The following is an 18,972-nucleotide window of genomic DNA, read 5'->3' as shown; positions in this document are numbered from 1 at the left end:
ATCGCTTGAATGGCATACAAGAAGGAGAGGAGCTGCCAGTACTTTGTGGGTCCTTTCCTGGGGGGAGAAATTATATACATGCCAGCACTGTCCAAGTAATATTTCTGTTCTACTGCTAATATTCAGCTCTACCTCTCTTTCAAATCAGAACCAGTGAAGGCAGTGAAGGTCCTGTGTGAGTGTCTGGAGGCGGATGGAGGTCGGATGGCAGCTAATAGATTGAAGCTGAATCCTGACAAGACAGCAGTACTGTTTTGGGGGGACAGGAGGCAGGCAGGTGTGGAGGACTCCCTGGTCCTGAATGGGGCAACTGTGTCCCTGAAGGACCAGGTGCGCAGCCTGGGAGTCATTTTGGACTCACAGCTGTCCATGGAGGCGCAGGTCAATTCTGTGTCCAGGGCAGCTGCTTACCAGCTCCATCTGGTACGCAGGCGGAGACCCTACCTGCCCGCAGACTGTCTCGCCAGAGTGGTGCATGCTCTAGTTATCTCTCGCTTGGATTACTGCAATGCGCTCTATGTGAGGCTACCTTTGAAGGTCACCCGGAAACTACAACTAATCCAGAATGCGGCAGCTAGACTGCTGAATGGGAGCGGCCGCCGAGACCACATAACACCAGTCTTGAAAGATCTACATTGGCTCTCAGTATGTTTCCAAGCTTTTGGAATGGGACACTAAAGAGGACCAGGTAAATTGTGTTATGATAAAATGGGCGAAGGATGTGGGACATAATATATTCTAAGTGTTGGTGCTGACGTTTAAGCCCTAAATGGCCTTGGTCCAGTATACCTGAAGGAGTGTCTCCACTCCCATCGTTCTGCCCGGACACTGAGGTCCAGCGCCATGGGCCTTCTGGCGGTTCCCTCACGCCAAGAAGCCAAGTTACAGGGAACCAGGTAGAGGGCCTTCTCGGTAGTGGCACCCGCCCTGTGGAACACCCTCCCACCAGATGCCAAAGAGAAGAACAACCACCAGACTTTTAGAAGACATCTGAAGGCAGCACTGTTTAGGGAAGCTTTTAATGTTTCACAGACCACTGTATTTTAATATTTTGTTGGAAGCTGCCCAGAGTGGCTGGGGAAAGCCAGCCAGATGGGTGGGGTATAAAATTATTATTATTATTATTATTATTATTATTAATCTAAGACAGTGATTAAAAGATCCAGAAAGCACTATCATAATTCTGCTTTGAGAAAATAGATTCCCCCCCCCCCATGTATATTAAACCTAAGGCAGAAAGACACCCTTCTCCTACCATCATTTTTCAGAAAAATCCTGCAGAATCAGCCCCAAGGCACATCTGTTCCAGCATTCTCAAGGCGGCCAACCAAATGCACATGCAAAACTGAGAAGCACAAGAACTCTTCCCCTACTTGACATTCTCAGTTACTGGTACCCAGAGGCATAGTTCCTGTGACAGTGAATGGAGAACATAGCCATTGTGACTGGTAGCCGCTGAGAGCCTAATCATCCCCCAATTTATCTGCCATTGGGATCTTCTTATGTTCTTAAAGGTAGGTACCAGATAATGAGAAAGGCCCCAGAAAGTAACTGGAGATGAGTTGGATCTCATGGAAATGGTAGCAAGTGGAACACCAGTAACTCCATCCCCACAAAAGGTCTTACCAATAAAAGCTGGTGGAAGGACATTGGCTAAAGATATGAGGATGAAACATAGTGTTTGTGGCAGAGATGACCCCACTGATGAGGTGGTCTCCTGGCCTGAAATAATTAGGTGAATCTATCTTATCCCTTTCCAAGGACAAGAGGCATTTTGTCTTCAGTTTCCCACAGTCCCCATAAGGCAGTAGAAGCAGTAGAACTAGGACCATCTTTTTCCTCCCAATAACAAGCACCTCCTTTATGATTGCTCCCTTTCAAAGAATTAGCAGTCTTTTGTTGTGGTCCTTGCAAGATGCAGTAACTTTCTTCTTACTAACGGAGCCCTGCAGAGGGATCACATCTGAAGCGGAAAGAAGTCAAGCCAACCCCATTCTGGTGCAGTTATCATCTGTCCTAAATCTCAACCCCCCCAAGTTTTGGGTGGCTCAGGAGGCATATATCTGCCAGACCTTTCTGCCTCAGATCCGTAACATCACATTTAGTGGACTCAAATGTGATCTTTGGAAGCAAAAAAAACCACGCACACTATCATTTTGATAATTATATGTAGAAGAAGTATCACCTCTGCAAGTTCCTAGACACTTTATGCAGCTCCACCTGCAACTGGGCTGAAGAAAAACATGTTTGCGAAAACTCCAAGATCTGCCTGCAAACTGTGAGATGCAAATGCCAAAGATTGGTGGAAAATACCAAGATTAAGAGTTAGAAGTTACCTGAACTATCATACGTGAGCCCTGGCAGAATCCCCACACATACACTGATGCTAACACAGGATAGGGCTATTCTGATGAATTTGAGAGGTGAAAAAGGGAACTCAAATTTCACGTAAAGACAGAGGCGATTTAGCAGATTTTTTGTAGGTTTTTTGTTTTGTTTTTGTTTTTATTATATACTTTTTGCTCTTATCCTGTATTTTTATGCTGTGAACCACCCTGAGATCATCGGGTGAAGGGCGGTGTACAAATTTAATAAAGAAACAAACAAGCCAACACTTGGACTTCCAAAAAAGGGTTCAACAAGGTCCTCCTGGGTATGCTTAGTAGTTGTGGAATAAGAGAAGAGGTCCTCTGGTGGATCAGGAATGGAAGTTGCAGGTTCCAGTGGTCAGGCTATTCCTGTTCACAAACATCCATAGAGGACATGTGGGTCTCTAGTGACAAAGGTGTATCCAAGAGTACACCTCTGGTGGATCAGGTCCTCTGGTGGATCAGGAATGGAAATTGCAGGAAGCAGAAAATAGGTTTAAGTGGATAGTTCCTTCAAATGGGGGTGTGTGGTGCCAGATGTTCTTGACCAAAATCTCGCAAGGACAATCTGGCCACATCACGTTGCACCAACTAGAGATTCTGCACCAGACCCAAGGGCAGCCCCAGAAAGAGTGCATTGCAGTAGTCCAGCTCCAAGTTTTCCATTACTCCAGTGGTCAGGCTATTCCTGTTCACAAACAGCCATAGAGGACACGTGGGTCTCTAGTGACAAAGGTGTATCCAAGAGTACCCCCAAACTATGCACTTGCTCCTTTAGAAGTGGGAATCATCCAAAGGGCCTACAAATTGTGTGTCAAGCTCCTGTGTTCCTGTCACTCCCTAAGTGATGACAAACCAGACAAGACAACAGCATAACATTGGGTCCAAATGAGCCACAACTCTATTGATTACAGATGTGAATGGTATGGCATCAGCATTGCGTATAACCATTTATTCCACCCCAGTCCATCTGCTGGGGGTGCATCTAAGGGTAATCCACACCGGCCCCCCATGACCTACATCAAGTAGGGGTAACCACCAAGGGGTCCCTGTTGGAGGAGTGCTATGGCCCTAGCCCCCGCCTGGGCATCCAGACAGGAGCAACTCCTCACAGATCCCTTTGACAGGATACCCTTAACCAAGGAGGGGTGGACAGAGGCTGTAACCTCCCCTCCAGCCAAGACTAAGGCTTACCCAATGCCTAACCTCACAAAGATGTGAGGATTGCTATGAGGAAGGTGAAAATCAAATGGCCAGGGCCAAGTTGCCAAATGGAAAAATTCCTGCCAGGTGTTACATTTCTGTTTATGCCGCTGTGCAGTTTTTGGAGTAACAAGACTCTGTTTACATTCCAGACTGTTGGAAGTCTCACGGGAGACAGATGTTGTTATTACTGGTTTCCTGTTTATTTGTTCCAGTTGGTTCTCTGCCTTCACAAAGAGCAGATGTATATTCTTTTCTGTCCTGTGTAGTTAGAAATAAAACGTAGCAATGTAGCTCATATATTTCTCGTCCTTCTGCTGATGTTTGTATACTCTGCAGAATGGGAACGTGCTTTGAGCCTCATCAAAGGCTTAGGTTGTTAATCACCGTCGGAGATGAGGAAGAACGTCCGAGGAGGAGTAGCTCGGTCGTGTGGACTTCTGACACCAGGCCCCAAATATGGTGGCTGACAATGTTCATAGGAAGGTCTTAGTATGAAAATAGGTAAAGGTAAAGGTACCCCTGCCCGTACGGGCCAGTCTTGACAGACTCTAGGGTTGTGCGCTCATCTCACTCTAGAGGCCGGGAGCCAATGCTGTCCGCAGACACTTCCGGGTCACGTGGACAGCGTGACGAAGCTACTCTGGTGAGCCAGAGCCGCACACGGAAACGCCGTTTACCTTCCCGCTAGTAAGTGGTCCCTATTTATCTACTTGCACCCGGGGGTGCTTTCGAACTGCTAGGTTGGCAGACGCTGGGACCGAGCAACGGGAGCGCACCCCGCCACGGGGATTCGAACCGCCAACCATGCAATCGGCAAGTTCTAGACGCTGAGGTTTAACCCACAGCGCCACCCGTGTCCCTAGTATGAAAATAAGACATATGAAAAAGGGGGCGGAGGGTGGGAGATCCAACGACAAACTGGGGAGGAGGCCTGGGCAGGCCCCAAGTTATCCCCCAGGGAGCGGGGCCAAGCAATGCCTATTGGCTGGATGGGCCCACCCCTTGCGGAATGCCTGCACCTAAGCCTGGCACAATTGGTCAATCCGCAGACAGGCTGCAACCCTCCCCAGCAGGGCACCAAATTGCAGGCGTGGACTTGGCAACACCGCCTGGCCATTAAAGGTAAGTGGACTTTCCAGGATTTGAACACAGTTTACTGGACCTTACGGAGTCCACTGCCGCATCCAGACACTGGTCACAAGCCTTCACAGACTCTCCTGTTATGGAGAAGGAGAGCTGTGTGTTAATGTAAAGGTGTAAAGACCCCTGGATGGTTCAGCCTTGTCAAATGCGTCTATGGGGAGTGGCGCTCATCTCGCTATCAGGCTGAGGGATCAGGTGTTTATCCACAGACAACTTTCCGGGTCATTTGGCCAACATGACTAAACCGCTTCTGGTGCAATGGGACACTGTGATGGAAGCCAGAGTTTGGGACTTGGGACACAATATACAAATGGCAGATTGGAAGAGGTTATGGAAAACAGATTTGAAATTTATGGCACGTTGTTCACTGACATAAAATTATATGAAAATGATGTACTGGTGGTATTTGGCTCCAAATAGAACGAGTTCAAATACCTGCTGGAAGTGTAAAGAAAAAGAAGGTACCTTTTCTCATATGTGGTGGATATGTAAAGTAACTTAAAAATTTCTGGGAGATGATATATAATTAATTGGAAAAAAATGTTTAAAATAACTTTTGTTTAAAAAACCAGAAGCCTTCTTATTAGGAATTACAGGTACTGAGATACCAAAGGACCAGAAAAGATTGTTTATGTATGCGACAACAGCCGCACGGATGCTACTAGCCCAGAGATGGAAGGAGGAAACAACCCTGACCAGAGAAGAATGGCAAACCAAGTTGATGGACTATGCTGAAATGGCAAAATTAACTGGGAAGCTCAGAAAGCAAGACAATTGTAAGCAGGTTAAAACATTAGCAGGATTTTAACCACACTTGTAAATTAATGGAAAGTATGGACAATTTGGAAAGACAAAATTTGGACAGTTTTGATTTGCAGGTGTAAATATTACCACTAGAACCCATGGAAGAGATGGGGGGAAGTCAGGAGATTCAGTGTAATTTCAGCATTTGATTCTTGTATTGCTTTTTGTTGTATGTTTCTTTCTTTATTTTAATCAAATAAAACAATTTAAAAACAACATCAAACTGCTAGGTTGGCAGCTGCTGGGACAGAGCAATGGGAGCTTGCCACTGCAGCACGGATTTGAGCTGCCAACCTTCCAACCAGCAAGCCCAAGAAGCTCAATAGGTCACAGTGCCACCCATGTCCCTAGAGCTGTGTGTTATCGGCATACTGGTGGCCCCTTCCTCCAAAACTTCTCAGGACTGCACCCCATGACTTCATATAGATTTTATATAGACTATAGATCTTAAATAGTGCTGGGGAGAGAATAGTACCTTGCAGCACCCCATAGCACAAATGCCGGGGTGGGGGTGAAGAGCAGTCATCGAGCGCTACTTTCTGGACATGACATTGAAGATATGAACAGAACCACTGTAATATGGTGCCTCTGACACCCATCTCACTGAGTCAGTTCAGGAGGATTCCATGATTGACGGCATCAAAAAAGGCAACCCAAATGATCACAACATGTCAGGGAATAGTCTAAAGACAAGGACTGGGGAATGCATTCTTTGGCAGACCAGTTTCATCTCTGATGGAGAGATGGAGGGGAAAAGTCACCCCCACCTTGTCCATGTTAGTTTCTACTTGTTGCCACTGTGCAGTGCTTGGAGTCACAAGACTCTGTTTTGCATTCCAGAGATTCCATACTGTTGGAAGTCTTACAGAAGATGGGAGACGGATGTGATGTTTACTGGTTTCCTGTTCCTTTGTTGTTCAGTTGCTCTCTGCTTTCACAGAGAGAGCATGTATATTTCTTTTCTGTCTGCATAGTTAGAAATAAAACGCTCTTTGCAATGTAGCTCATACTATCTCGGCTCCTTCCCTGCATGCTGGATACTTTGCGTAATGGGGGAACGTGCTTGGAGCCTCATCAAAGGCTCAGGTCGTTAATCACAGACTCGACCGGAAGAGTCGCTCAGTCGAACGCAAGTCCGACAGTCCACAGCGTGTTCAGAAGCAGAGAGAGACAGAAGCTGAACAGCTGAGGGAGGAGTTGTCCAGGTACAAGACAATGACAAGGGAACCCAAAGGGAGGGGGCAGCTAGTTGAGATGTCACGAGAGTGTGGGGAACCTCCCTCACCACATACTTGGACTGAACATAACAGAGAGCAAAGAAGTCAGAGGGAGGGAGGGCTTCCCACTGGCACCTAAAATGCTACGGAAGTCAGAAGGAGGATTTAGAGCAGCCAACTGACCTCCTTGCAGAGCTGTGTATTTCTGCTTGCAACATGATGCTGTAATAAAAGGACTATAAATAGATCAACTGCTTGTTAATTCTTATCTGTGATGTTACCAAAGGGAGAGGAGAACTCTCCACGCCTGACACAACATCACTCTTCCCCCTTCCCCTTTCCTTTACTTCTCATGAAAACTCAAGGGATTTGCCCAAAGTTCTCCTCTGAGTCCACTAAAATGGACCCCATCTTTGAGAGGAACGTGAGGTGACATCCTGCTTCTGATTCAGTCAATGAATCAGTCAATCAAACAATAATGCTCTCCACCTGATTCAAGGCTTCTCCAGACACCCTGCTGATTCAGCATTCATCCTGATTTACTTGATTATGTGGTGCTCTTTAACAACAACAACAACAACAACAATAATAAATTTTATTTATACCCCTCACTCCCAAGCCAAGAACGGGCTCAGGACAGCTAACAAGCAATAATAAAAACAAGTTGAATGAATACAACTTAAAAACAAGATACAACATTAATACAACATTAAAACGTTAAAATGCAATACAACATTAAAACGTTAAAATGCAGCCTCATCACAGCAGGAGAAAGGAAAAAGAAAGAGGGGGAGGGAATCAAATTGACTCAAAGCCAAAGGAAAGGCAGAACAACTCTGTCTTACACGCCGTGCGCAAAGAAATCAGATCCTGCAGGGCCCTGGTCTCACCAGGCCGGAGCCAGTGTTTAAAAAGCCCTGGCTCTGGTTGAGGCTAATCTAACTTCCTTTGGGCCCGGGACCTTTACGGTGTTGCTATTTATGGACTTTACGGTCCTCCATGGGCCATACCGGGAGAGGCGGTCCTATAGGTACGAGGGTCCTAGGCCATGAAGGTCTTTAAAGGTCAAAACCAGCATCTGAAATCTGACCTTGTACTCCACCAGGAGCCAGGAAGAGGAATAACCTGTTGGCTGTTCTTGAAGATGCTGAAGCTGATATTTCTAGACATATGTCACCTATGTCAAGCATCTACAAAATCCCACAGGTATGGCTGGTTTGGTGTTAAGACGGAATTGTGCCTCTGCCATGGGCTTTTCATTCTTTCCTTTTTGGACTCTCCCAAAGGTGAGGGTGGGATGGAACCTGGAAGCAGGAACACTCAACACTGGTGTCAAATGCCCTATGCCACCCCACCACTGCTTTAAAAAACCACGTTGCTTTTTTACAATGCATTCAAAACACAGTTTTTTGAGTAATGTAGCTGAGTCCCTACTCTAATATTCTGGGATGTGATTCAGTCCCACAAAATATTGAGAGTCTGGAGGCACTCCTGGAAGACCTCCTTCCATTCTACACGGTCAGCATTTTCTCTTGTTCTTTGTGTGCATGTATTGGGGACTGTAGTTGGTCAACTGTCTGAGATTTGTCCTGGAACCACAGCAAAGCACTCACCTCTCCCTTTGCATCCTGGGCAAGTTATGGATACACTGTTCCGACTCTTCATGATAAAACCCAGTTCCCCTTTTTCTACCAGATGGCCACAAAAGTAGATCCCCAGAATCTGGGGATTGTCCAACTGCTCCTGAACTTCAGATGGATGTGGATTCCCATATTGCGTGGGAAAGTCCTTAAAACAATAACAATAATTGATTTATACCCCGTCCGTCTGGCTGGGTTTCTCCAACCACTCTGGGTGACTTCCAGCAAAATATTAAAATACAATAATTCATCAGATATTAAAAGCTTCTCTAAACAGGGCTCCCTTGAGATGTCTTCACAAAGTCAGACAGTTGTTTATTTCTTTGACATCTGGTAGGAGGGCATTCCACAGGGCAGGTGCCACTACCAAGAAGGCCCTGTAATTTCACTTCCCGCAGTGAGGGAACCAGCAGAAGACCCTGGGAGTTGGACCTCAATGTCCAGACAGGAGGATGGGGCTGGAGACACTCCTTCAGGTACACTGGGCCGAGGCTGTTAAGGAATTTAAAGGTGAGCACCAACACTTTGAATTGTGTCCAGAAACGGGGAGCCAATGTAGTTCTTTCAGGACCAGTGTTATGTGGTCTCGGCAGCTACTCCCAGTCACCAGTCTGGCTATCACATTCTGGATTAGTTGTAGTTTCCAGGTCACCTTCAAATGTAACCCCACATAGAATGTGTTGCAGTAGTCCAAGTGAGTCCTCAACACCAGCCCGCCCCCTGTCACCCAAGAACAGCACTTCTGTCTTGTCAGGATTCAACCTCAATCAGTTACCTGCCATCCATCCTCCAACCGGAGGAATGAGTGGAACCACTGTATAACAGTTCCCTCAGCTCCCAGCTCCTCTAGATGGTCCAGAAGGATGTCGTGGTCGATGGTATCAAAGGCCACTGAGAGCTCCAGCAGAATCGGGAAACAGCTTTCACAGTTGTCCCTAGAGCGCCGGAGATCATGGATCAGCACAACCAAGGCAGTTTCAGTCCCAATATGAGTCCCCATTCTCCAGTCATGCCTGGAGTTCTTCAGCAACCACCTGCTCAGTCACATGAATTTCTTCATGGGAAGCTAGACGCCTCTTGGAAGAGAAGCTGTTTCCACATTTCTAATACGCTTCATGCCCTGTACAGTGGTACCTCAGGTTACAGACACTTCAGGTTACAGACTCCACTAACCCAGAAATAGTACCTGGGGTTAATAACTTTGCTTAAGGGGAGAACAGAAATCGCGAGGCAACAGCACGGCAGCAGCAGGAGGCCCCATTAGCTAAAGTGATGCTTCAGGTTAAGAACAGTTTCAGGTTAAGAATGGACCTCCAGAATGAATTAAGTTCTTAACCTTAGGTATCCCTGTATGAGTTCTTTGATGGCAGATGAGACCTGCCCTCTTTCTGAAGCTCTTCCCACATTCCAAGCACCGGTAGGGTTTCTCCCCTGTATGAATTCTTTGGTGGGAAGCAAGACTGTGGCTGTGACTGAAGTTCTTTCCACATTCCAAGCACTGATAGGGTTTCTCCCCTGTATGAATTCTTTGATGAGAAGTGATATGGTTTCTCTGACTGAAGCTCTTTCCACATTCCAAGCACTGATAGGGTTTCTCCCCTGTATGAATTCTTTGATGAGAAGTGAGATGGTTTCTCTGACTGAAGCTCTTTCCACATTCCAAGCACTGATAGGGTTTCTCCCCTGTATGAATGATTTGATGGGAAGTGAGATGGTTTCTCTGACTGAAGTTCTTTCCACATTCCAAGCAGTGATGGGGTTTCTCCCCTGTATGAATTCTTTGATGGGAAGTGAGATGGGTGCTCTGACTGAAGCTCTTTCCACATTCAAAGCACTGATAGGGTTTCTCCCCTGTATGAATTCTGAGATGGGAAGTGAGATGGGTGCTCTGACTGAAGCTCTCTCCACATTCCAAGCACTGATAGGGCTTCTCCCCTGTATGAATTCTTTGATGGGAAGTGAGATCGGTGCTGTGACTGAAACTCTTTCCACATTCCAAGCACTGATAGGGTTTCTCCCCTGTATGAATTCTTTGATGGGAAGTGAGAGTGCTGTTCTTACTAAAGCTCTTTCCACATTCGAAGCACTGATAGGGTTTCTCCCCTGTATGAATTCTTTGGTGGGAAGTGAGATGGGTGCTCTGACTGAAGCTCTTTCCACATTCAAAGCACTGATAGGGCTTCTCCCCTGTATGAATTCTTTTATGGGATGTGAGCTGGGTGCTCTGACTGAAGCTCTTTCCACATTCAAAGCACTGATAGGGTTTCTCCCCTGTATGAATTCTGTGATGGGAAGTGAGACTGCTGCTGTGACTGAAGCGCTTTCCACATTCCAAGCACTGATAGGGTTTCACCCCTGTATGAATTATTTGATGGGAAGTGAGATCAATGCTGTGACTGAAGCTCTTCCCACATTCTGAGCACTGATAGCCTTTCTTCCCACTGTGAGTTCTTTGGTGGGAACGGGAACCCTGACTGGAGCTCTCTCCATACTCCCCATTTTGATCCCCATTCTTCATTTCCAATTCATCACCACCTACAACAAAGACAGAAACTAATTAGATCCCCAGGAAGAAATGGAGCCCCCAATTACTGAACAATGCTAATGAACATTTGTGAAAAAGGAAGAACAGAAGATGTGAGGTCTTTCTACAGAGGTCATGGCCTTTGTCGACCAGCATTCACAGACATATTTTTGAGAACCAGAGGTTCAGAAAGTCTGGCTCTTTTCTAGGGCGGATTTTTGTTGCCACAATCATGAAATCCACTCCAACTCTAACATTGGTCTTCTCTTTAAAAAACGGGCAGAGGCTAAAACAGAAATCCAAACCGGACAGAAATTACCTCAACTTCCCTAACAACTCTGTGTGTGAATGTTGCCTCCACGTTGCTATGGAAAGGGTGACTGTCACTCCAGAAGGCCGTTTTTTCAGTTAGGTCTGGTCTCAACTGTCAAGTGAGAGAGAGGTTTTCTGTGAGAGCACCTGCTGCCTGTTTTATGCTGCTATGTGCCTCAGAAAAAGTCTGTAAAGTCTCACATAGATAGAAGTACTTGTAATTCACCCTTCATACCTCATGTAGCAGAATTATTTGATATTGAATTATTTTGGTTTTTTGAGCTCATTGTCTTGAATAAAAATAAAAAATGGAATAAATGTAGAAATAATCAAAATCAATACATAATAGATATAGATATATTAGATATAAGAAACTGACATTAACATTTTTACCTCTTTCCCAGTGTACTCTTAATTATCCTCTCAGAAACAATTTTTAAAGGCAGATTGAAAAGTAGAAAGAAATTTTTAGGATGCACATAGGAAGTTTTACACAGTGGAATAGGAGAATGAGAACAGTGTTATACAGATTTGAAATGATACAATGTATTGAGGCAGATGTCTTACTGCCAGAGAAATTCTTCATAATTTAGAGAAAGTTTATAAATTTAGAAGATGTCATCGCAATTTAATAACCCAAACCTGACAGAAACTTTTTTGGTCTAAAAAATGAAGAAAAGAAAGATTGCCAGAGTCATGTGACAGAATTGTAACTATCATTGAAAAGTTAAAGCTGGCAGAATATTCTATGTCTGAAGAACAGAAAGGGAGCTATATTGTAGGATCTCCTGGGGGGGGGGGGGAAATGTATGTATGGAATTTCAAAAGTGATCTTATGATCCAACGGGGAGCTTTACCAAGAGGGTCCATGATCCCACGATTCTCCTCCTTGACTTCCTTATGCAGAGTTCATTGCTTCTACTGCTGTGTGATGGAGCAGTAAGTTTTTTGACATTGGTAGGGCATTCAGGCCACGGCACTGGTATTAGACATTTTGAGCTGCCAATACATTGTGGTGGCCGGGGAGCTGTGATGTATTCCTAGCTCAAATTCCCTGCAGATGACAAAGGCACAGGCGGGCAGGTGGTGGAGCCCAGAAAGGTGCTCACCTTCTCAATCTCCGCCTGCCTGTCTGCCTCCCCCCACCCCCAGGCTGAGCAAGCCCCAATATCTCTCTGGCTCCATCCCCCCATGTCCCCATCTCCCCTCCCCTGGAACTCACCAGATCTCTCTGAGAGCCCTAGAGAGGAACGCTCAGAGGCTGTGAGGAGGGATGCAGGAGACAACCTGACCAGGTCAACCGTCCATCTTCCCCCTTCCATCCCCGCTAGCTTTGCAGGATCCATCTCTTTCATCCTTCCTAAAGAGTCAAGGAGCCAAAACAAGCTGCAAGGTCCTGGGAGAGAGGAAGAAGCAAAGGGAGCCTCAAAGGCCCTGCAGGGAAGAAGAAGAGAAGAAGATGAAGCGTTTGGATTTGATATCCTGCTTTATCACTACATAAAGGAGTCTCAAAGCGGCTAACATTCTCCTTTCCCTTCCTCCCCCACAACAAACACTCTGTGAGGTGAGTGGGGCTGAGATACTTCAGAGAAGTGTGACTAGCCCAAGGTCACCCAGCAGCTGCATGTGGTGGAGCAGAGACGCGAACCCGGTTCACCAGATTACAGGTCTACCGCTCTTAACCACTGCGCCGCACTGGCTCTCACTGGATTCTCCTGCCCCTGGAAAAGCACAAATGGGGCAGCCCCTTCCCAACAGAAACCCCATTTATAAACATTTCCAGTGGTTCTATGGTATCTATGGTACCATAAGGCAAAAGTTCATAAAATTTTTCATAGTCATAAAGAGCTGTTAACTGAAACTGACAACCAATTAAAATTAAAGGACTTTGAAGAAGTAAGAGAAAATGTAATAGACTGGTTACAATATTTACAACTAAATGAAACTTTTAAAAATCATGAAAAGAAACGATTTAGTTATCAAGTGTCAAGATTTCAGAGAGAAATAGTAGAAGGTAGTACAAAACTGCTGTCAAAAATGAACGATCTGCTTTTGCAATGGGACACTAAAGAGGACCAGGTAAATTGCGTTATGATAAAATGGGCGAAGGATGTGGGACATAATATATGAATGACGGACTGGGAAAGGCTTTGGAAGTTAGATTTGGAAGTTAGACCACCGAGACCACAGAACACCAGTCTTGAAAGATCTACACTGGCTCCCAGTACGTTTCCAAGCACAATTCAAAGTGTTGATGCTGACTTTTAAAGCCCTAAACGGCCTCGGCCCAGTATACCTGAGGGAGCGTCTCCACCCCCATCATTCTGCCCAGACACTGAGGTCCAGTGTCCTTCTGGTGGTTCCCTCCCTGCGAGAAGCCAAGTTACAGGGAACCAGGCATAGGGCCTTCTCGGTAGTGGCTCCTGCCCTGTGGAATGCTCTCCCACCAGATGTCAAAGAGAGAAACAACTACCAGACTTTTAGAAGACATCTGAAGGCAGCCCTGTTTAGGGAAGCTTTTAATGTTTAATAGATTATTGTATTTTAATATTCTGTTGGAAGCCACCCAGAGTGGATGGGGAAACCCAGCCAGATGGGCCGGATATAAATAATAAATTATTATTATTATTATTATTATTATTATTATTGGTTTTAAATTTTCTGGTGTTTTGATGGTATTTGTCCCCGGTTAAATTAGCAAAAATGTACTTCTCACTCGCTGGATCAACACCTTGTTGTGGTGAGTGGGCTTGCACGTTCCTATGACCCTTGTGAGTGAAGTCATCGGGAATCTTGTAATCCCAACAGGATCACCCTAGTACTTTACTAATAATAGTGGAAGTGATGCAGAGAGTGACTTTTCTGAATATTCCTTGTATACCAGTAGTATACAAGGTCTTTGTATACTACTTGGGGTCTTTACAACCCCAAGTAGCTGATTCCCCAAAGAATCTGCCCTGCAAGCAAAAGAAACCTCTGACAAGCACTTGAAGAAGCCCAACCTGGAAATAGAGCCCCATATGCTTCCCCATCTCAGAAGTCCCACCTGGCCCTGAGGCATCTGCTTGGCTCAAACAGCATTCAGGCTAAACCTCTACATCTTAAATGGTGCCCTTGAAAGTGACTATCCTCTCTGGCTCCAGAAGGAGAGCTATAGACCAGGGGTCAGCAACCTTTTTCAGCCATGAGCTGGTCCACCGTCCCTCAGAACATGTGGTGGGCCGGGCTATATTTAGGGGAAAAAAATATGAACGAATTCCTATGCCCCACAAATAACCCAGAGATGCATTTTAAATAAAAGGACATACAGTGGTACCTCGGATTACATACGCTTCAGGCTACATACGCTTCAGGTTACAGACTCCGCTAACCCAGAAATAGTACCTCAGGTTAAGAACTTTGCTTCAGGATGAGAACAGAAATCGTACAGCGGTGGCTGGAGGCCCCATTAGCTAAAATGGTGCTTCAGGTTAAGAACAGTTTCAGATTAAAAACGGACCTCTGCAACGAATTAAGTACTTAACCCGAGGTACCACTGTATTCTAATCATGGAAAAGCACACCGATTCCTGGACCGTCCCCGGGCCGGATTTAGAAGGCGATTGGGCCGCATCCGGCCCCCGGGCCTTAGTTTGCCTCCCCCTGCTCCTGACAATGTACTCTAAATCTGCCTGGTGTTTTTACATGAGCAGAATGTGTGCTTTTATTGAAAATGCATCTCTGGGTTATTTGTGGGGCATAGTTCCCTAGACCAGATACAGTTTGCTATATAGTTTTGTATAGTTTGGTATACAAAGTACATCAGTATAAACGACCAAACTGATTAAAGAAAGAAAAAAGCTGAGCTACGTTAGAAAAGCGATCCAACCATAAGAGATCTGGCTCTAATCGCCCGGCTAAAAATGTAGCGGTTTCTGCTGTCTCCTTGATCTGCCAGGAGAAAAGACACAGTAGCGATGCTGGGCAAGAGGAAGAACACCCTTCCTCCTCCTCCTCCTCCTCAGCTCTTGATCGAGACTCCAGGGCTCTCTCTGCAGGCTCCCCCCTCCAAGACCCCCTCCCCCCTCCCCCACGGGGCCAGCAAGAAGAGCGGGGCAGAGCCCTGGCCCCCCCTGGCGGAGAATGTCTGCCCCCTCCCCGATCTGGCCAGCCCCCCAGGCATCCTCCCCTGCAGCCCCTTCTCCCCATTGCACCCGGAGGGAGAGGGAGGCGAGACTCACCCCCAGGCAGCTCTTGCAAGAGAGAGAGGGAGACGGAAGCAGCCCCTCCGCTTGCAGGCGGGAATGGCGAGGGAGGGGCTTTTGCTCGGGAGGACCTTGCCCCCCCCCCACGCCTCCACTTCCTGTCCTCTCTAGAAAGCCAGCTCTGTGCCTTTTAACCCTTCGCAAGCCGAGCACAAGCGGAGCAAAGCAGGCAGGAGCCCAGGAGGAGCCGCTAACCCAGAAATATTACCTCGTGTTAAGAACTTTGCTTCAGGATGAGAAAAGAAATGGCCTTGGATCCTGAGCCTATGTAGCAAATGCATAGTTTGGGGGTACTCTTGGATACGCCTTTGTCACTAGAGACCCACGTGCCCTCTATGGCTGTTTGTGAACAGGAATAGCCTGACCACTGGAGCACTGGAAAACTTGGAGCTGGACTGCTGCAATGCACTCTTTCTGGGGCTGCCCTTGGGTCTGGTGCAGAATCTCGTTGGTGCAAAATGATGTGGCCAGATTGTTCTTGCGAGCTTTTGGTCAAGAACATGTGGCACCACAGCCCCCCATTTGGAGGAACTATGCACTTAAACCTATTTCGTGCTTCCTGCAACTTCCATTTCTGATCCACAAGAGGACCTCTTCTCTTATTCCATGGCTACTAAGCTTACTCAGGAGGCACCTTGATGAAAGTGTCAGGATGCGGTGTCTCTCCCCCACACAACATGACTCCAGCAGTTAATTGTGGTGGTCAGGTGGGATTGCTATGAGGAATTATGGAAAATGTAGCAAGCCATTGTGTCAGCAATGAACGCATTGCTTTGACTGGGCTTGAGCCATTTGACATGATTTCTGATCGAATCCCACAAGCCTCTGCACCTCTGCCATTTTCTCACTGCCTGACAGTCGTGTATAGCATTCTAAAACACAGACCAGTTGCTTCACCGGGCGTCCTCAGTACATAAAGACAGAAAGTAGCTTTGATGTAGATTTTGTTAATCTTTAGGTTGATCTTAAGGGCCAGGAAGAGAGTTCACAAGGAGATGGTAAATACTGTCTTTCTTTCCTATGGGTTTATGACCTCTGGGTTTCCTAAATGCATTCCTCCTTGGTTCCTGTTTATTTAGCTTAACCACGTATGCATGCTCAAGTAGGAAATAGTTTCTTTGTAGTTAAAAGGATTTCTCTGATCTGACTTTGTCCCACGTGGGGGATTTTTTGAAATGCTCAGAGGAAATCTGATTGGGTCTTACAAACGCTGTGTTAAGAGTTCTTTTCTTAATAAAAGGGACCTGGGCCAGGGTGTGGCAGATTATATTATTGGCACTTCCTCCCAGAGTCTTGCTGGCCAAGCCTCGTGTATATTTTATTAATCAGGGCTCAATCCTTTCCTTCGCCTTCAGAACGCAACATTAATTAATGCAGATTTATTACTACATTACACGGAGCTCTGGTAAGAGCTAAGCTTTATCAATCCTCCAATGATGATCCAGTTGCCGAAACATGGCGATTTCTCCCTTTCCTGCCCCAACAAGAAATCCCACCCCTTTTCCTCCTTCCAGCCCCCCTCTTCTCAGCTAGCTTCGAAAGTCTCCTGTTTCTGGACAATTCCACCCCTCATATCTCCCCTTCTCTTGTGTCTTCATTGAAGCCAGTAAATTGCATTCCAGTTCACTGTACCTCACTCTGTACAGAGGTCACATTCCTGCTACTCCAGGGTTGCCAGGCGTCCCCGGATTTCCAAATCTGTCCCCGGACAAATTCTGTCCACGGAATGTCCCCAGATTTGCAAATCTGTCCCTGGGAAACATGGCAGCGGCAGCCTCAGCAGCCCAGAGCCAGCCTGTTAACACAGTTGGCTCTGGCTGGCTTCAGGAGTTGCTCGCTGCCATGGTGCCCACCATTTTTCCTGCACCACAGCAGCGAGCAGCGAGCAGCTCCTGAAGCCAGCCAGAGCCAACTGCACTACCAGGCTGTCCCCTCCTGGGCAACGGCCGCCTGCCCGTGACTCCCGAGCCTCCCCTGATCTGTCAAAACAAAGGGAGAAGGGGGCAGGAGATCATGGAAGGCTTGGGAGTCACGGGTGGGTGGCGCACTGTTGCCCAGTTTTTTTAAAAAAAACTCTGCGCATTTATGTTTCGCAGGGTGCGAAAGAAGGGCTTTGTATCTTTATACAATATGCACGTGCACTTGGGCCCAGGGTCTTTTGCCTCACCATCCCCACTACTGACTCCCTGTTGCTACTCAGCTTCAAAAAATAAAATAAAATGTCCCCGGATTCATTGAAAAAAATCTGGTAACCATACTTCTCCCTCCTCTCTGAGGAGGAGGCCAGCTCTTCCCTTCGCCTCTGTGCCTGTTTGATCTACCCTTGTCAGTGAGGGAACTTCTCTGACAGAAAGTTTTTTGGGAAACCCAGGGGGTGGGGGTGGGTGGGGGGTGTTTATTACATTTGTCCTTCACCCAATGATCTCAGGGCAGTTCACAGCATAAAAATACAGGATAAAACCACAAAACATACAATAATAATAAACCCACGAAACAACATCTGCTGAATCGCCTCTGTCTTTACTTGCAATTTCGGTTCCCTTTTCCACCTCAAATTCATCAGAGTTGCCCTATCCTGAGCTGGCATCAGTGGGGGGAAATTTGTTAAAAGAACCAGAAAACCAACAGGATTCTGCCAGAGCTTGTTGGCAGTATCCCAACATGGGGGGGGGGGGGAGAATCTGCCAGGGCTCACGTATGATAGTTCAGGGAACTTCTAACTCTTAATCTTGGTACTTTTCACCAGTCTTTGGCATCTGCATCTCACAGTTTGGAGGCAGATCTTGGAGTTTTCGCAAACATGTTTTTCTTCAGCCCTGCAGTTGCAGGTGGAGCTGCATAAAGTGTCTAGGAACTTGCAGAGGTGATACTTCTTCTACATATAATTATCAAAATGATAGTGTGCGTGGTTTTTTTGCTTCCAAAGATCACATTTGAGTCCACTAAATGTGATGTTATGGATCTGAGGCAGAAAGGTCTGGCAGATATATGCCTCCTGAGCCACCCAAAACTTGGGAGGGGCTGAGATTTAGGACAGATGATAACTGCACCAGAATGAGGTTGGCTTGACTTCTTTCCGCTTCAGATGTGATCCCTTTGCAGGGCTCCGTTAGTAAGAAGAAAGTTACTGCATCTTGCAAGGACCACAACAAAAGACTGCTAATTCTTTGAAAGGGAGCAATCATAAAGGAGGTGCTTGTTATTGGGAGGAAAAAGATGGTCCTAGTTCTACTGCTTCTACTGCCTTATGGGGACTGTGGGAAACTGAAGACAAAATGCCTCTTGTCTTTGGAAAGGGATAAGATAGATTCACCTAATTATTTCAGGCCAGGAGACCACCTCATCAGTGGGGTCATCTCTGCCACAAACACTGTGTTTCATCCTCATATCTTTAGCCAATGTCCTTCCACCAGCTTTTATTGGTAAGACGTTTTGTGGGGATGGAGTTCCTGATGTTCCACTTGCTACCATTTCCATGAGATCCAACTCATCTCCAGTTACTTTCTGGGGCCTT

General features: G+C 46.4%; 2 protein-coding genes and 1 long non-coding RNA gene across 3 annotated transcripts in view; 1 reads left to right on the top strand and 2 right to left on the bottom strand.

Moving 5' to 3' along the window:
• The window catches only part of LOC308469690 (uncharacterized protein), a 43,853-nt gene extending 31,451 nt beyond the window's left edge, over nucleotides 1-12,402 (bottom strand). The window contains exon 1 of the mRNA XM_080992519.1: nucleotides 12,325-12,402. The gene's annotated coding sequence lies outside the window, so the exon portion shown is untranslated. The remainder of the gene's footprint in view (nucleotides 1-12,324) is intronic.
• The window catches only part of LOC308470280, a 267,788-nt gene that overhangs the window by 150,405 nt on the left and 98,411 nt on the right, over nucleotides 1-18,972 (top strand). The gene's annotated exons all lie outside the window — the stretch shown is intronic.
• On the bottom strand, nucleotides 7,494-15,498 carry LOC308469847 (uncharacterized protein). Its single transcript, XM_080992871.1, has 3 exons — nucleotides 15,435-15,498; nucleotides 12,438-12,649; nucleotides 7,494-10,914 (listed from the first exon to the last, which is right to left on the bottom strand). The coding sequence occupies exons 2-3, from the start codon at nucleotides 12,568-12,570 to the stop codon at nucleotides 9,674-9,676; spliced, it is 1,374 nt and encodes a 457-aa protein (XP_080848997.1). The 5' UTR covers nucleotides 12,571-12,649; nucleotides 15,435-15,498; the 3' UTR covers nucleotides 7,494-9,673.

This window comes from Podarcis pityusensis (assembly GCF_964106645.2).
Source record: "Podarcis pityusensis genome assembly, chromosome: 2".
Taxonomy (NCBI): Eukaryota; Metazoa; Chordata; class Lepidosauria; order Squamata; family Lacertidae; genus Podarcis; species Podarcis pityusensis.
Note: the sequence above shows the minus strand (reverse complement) of the source record. Positions and strands in the feature narration are given on the sequence as shown.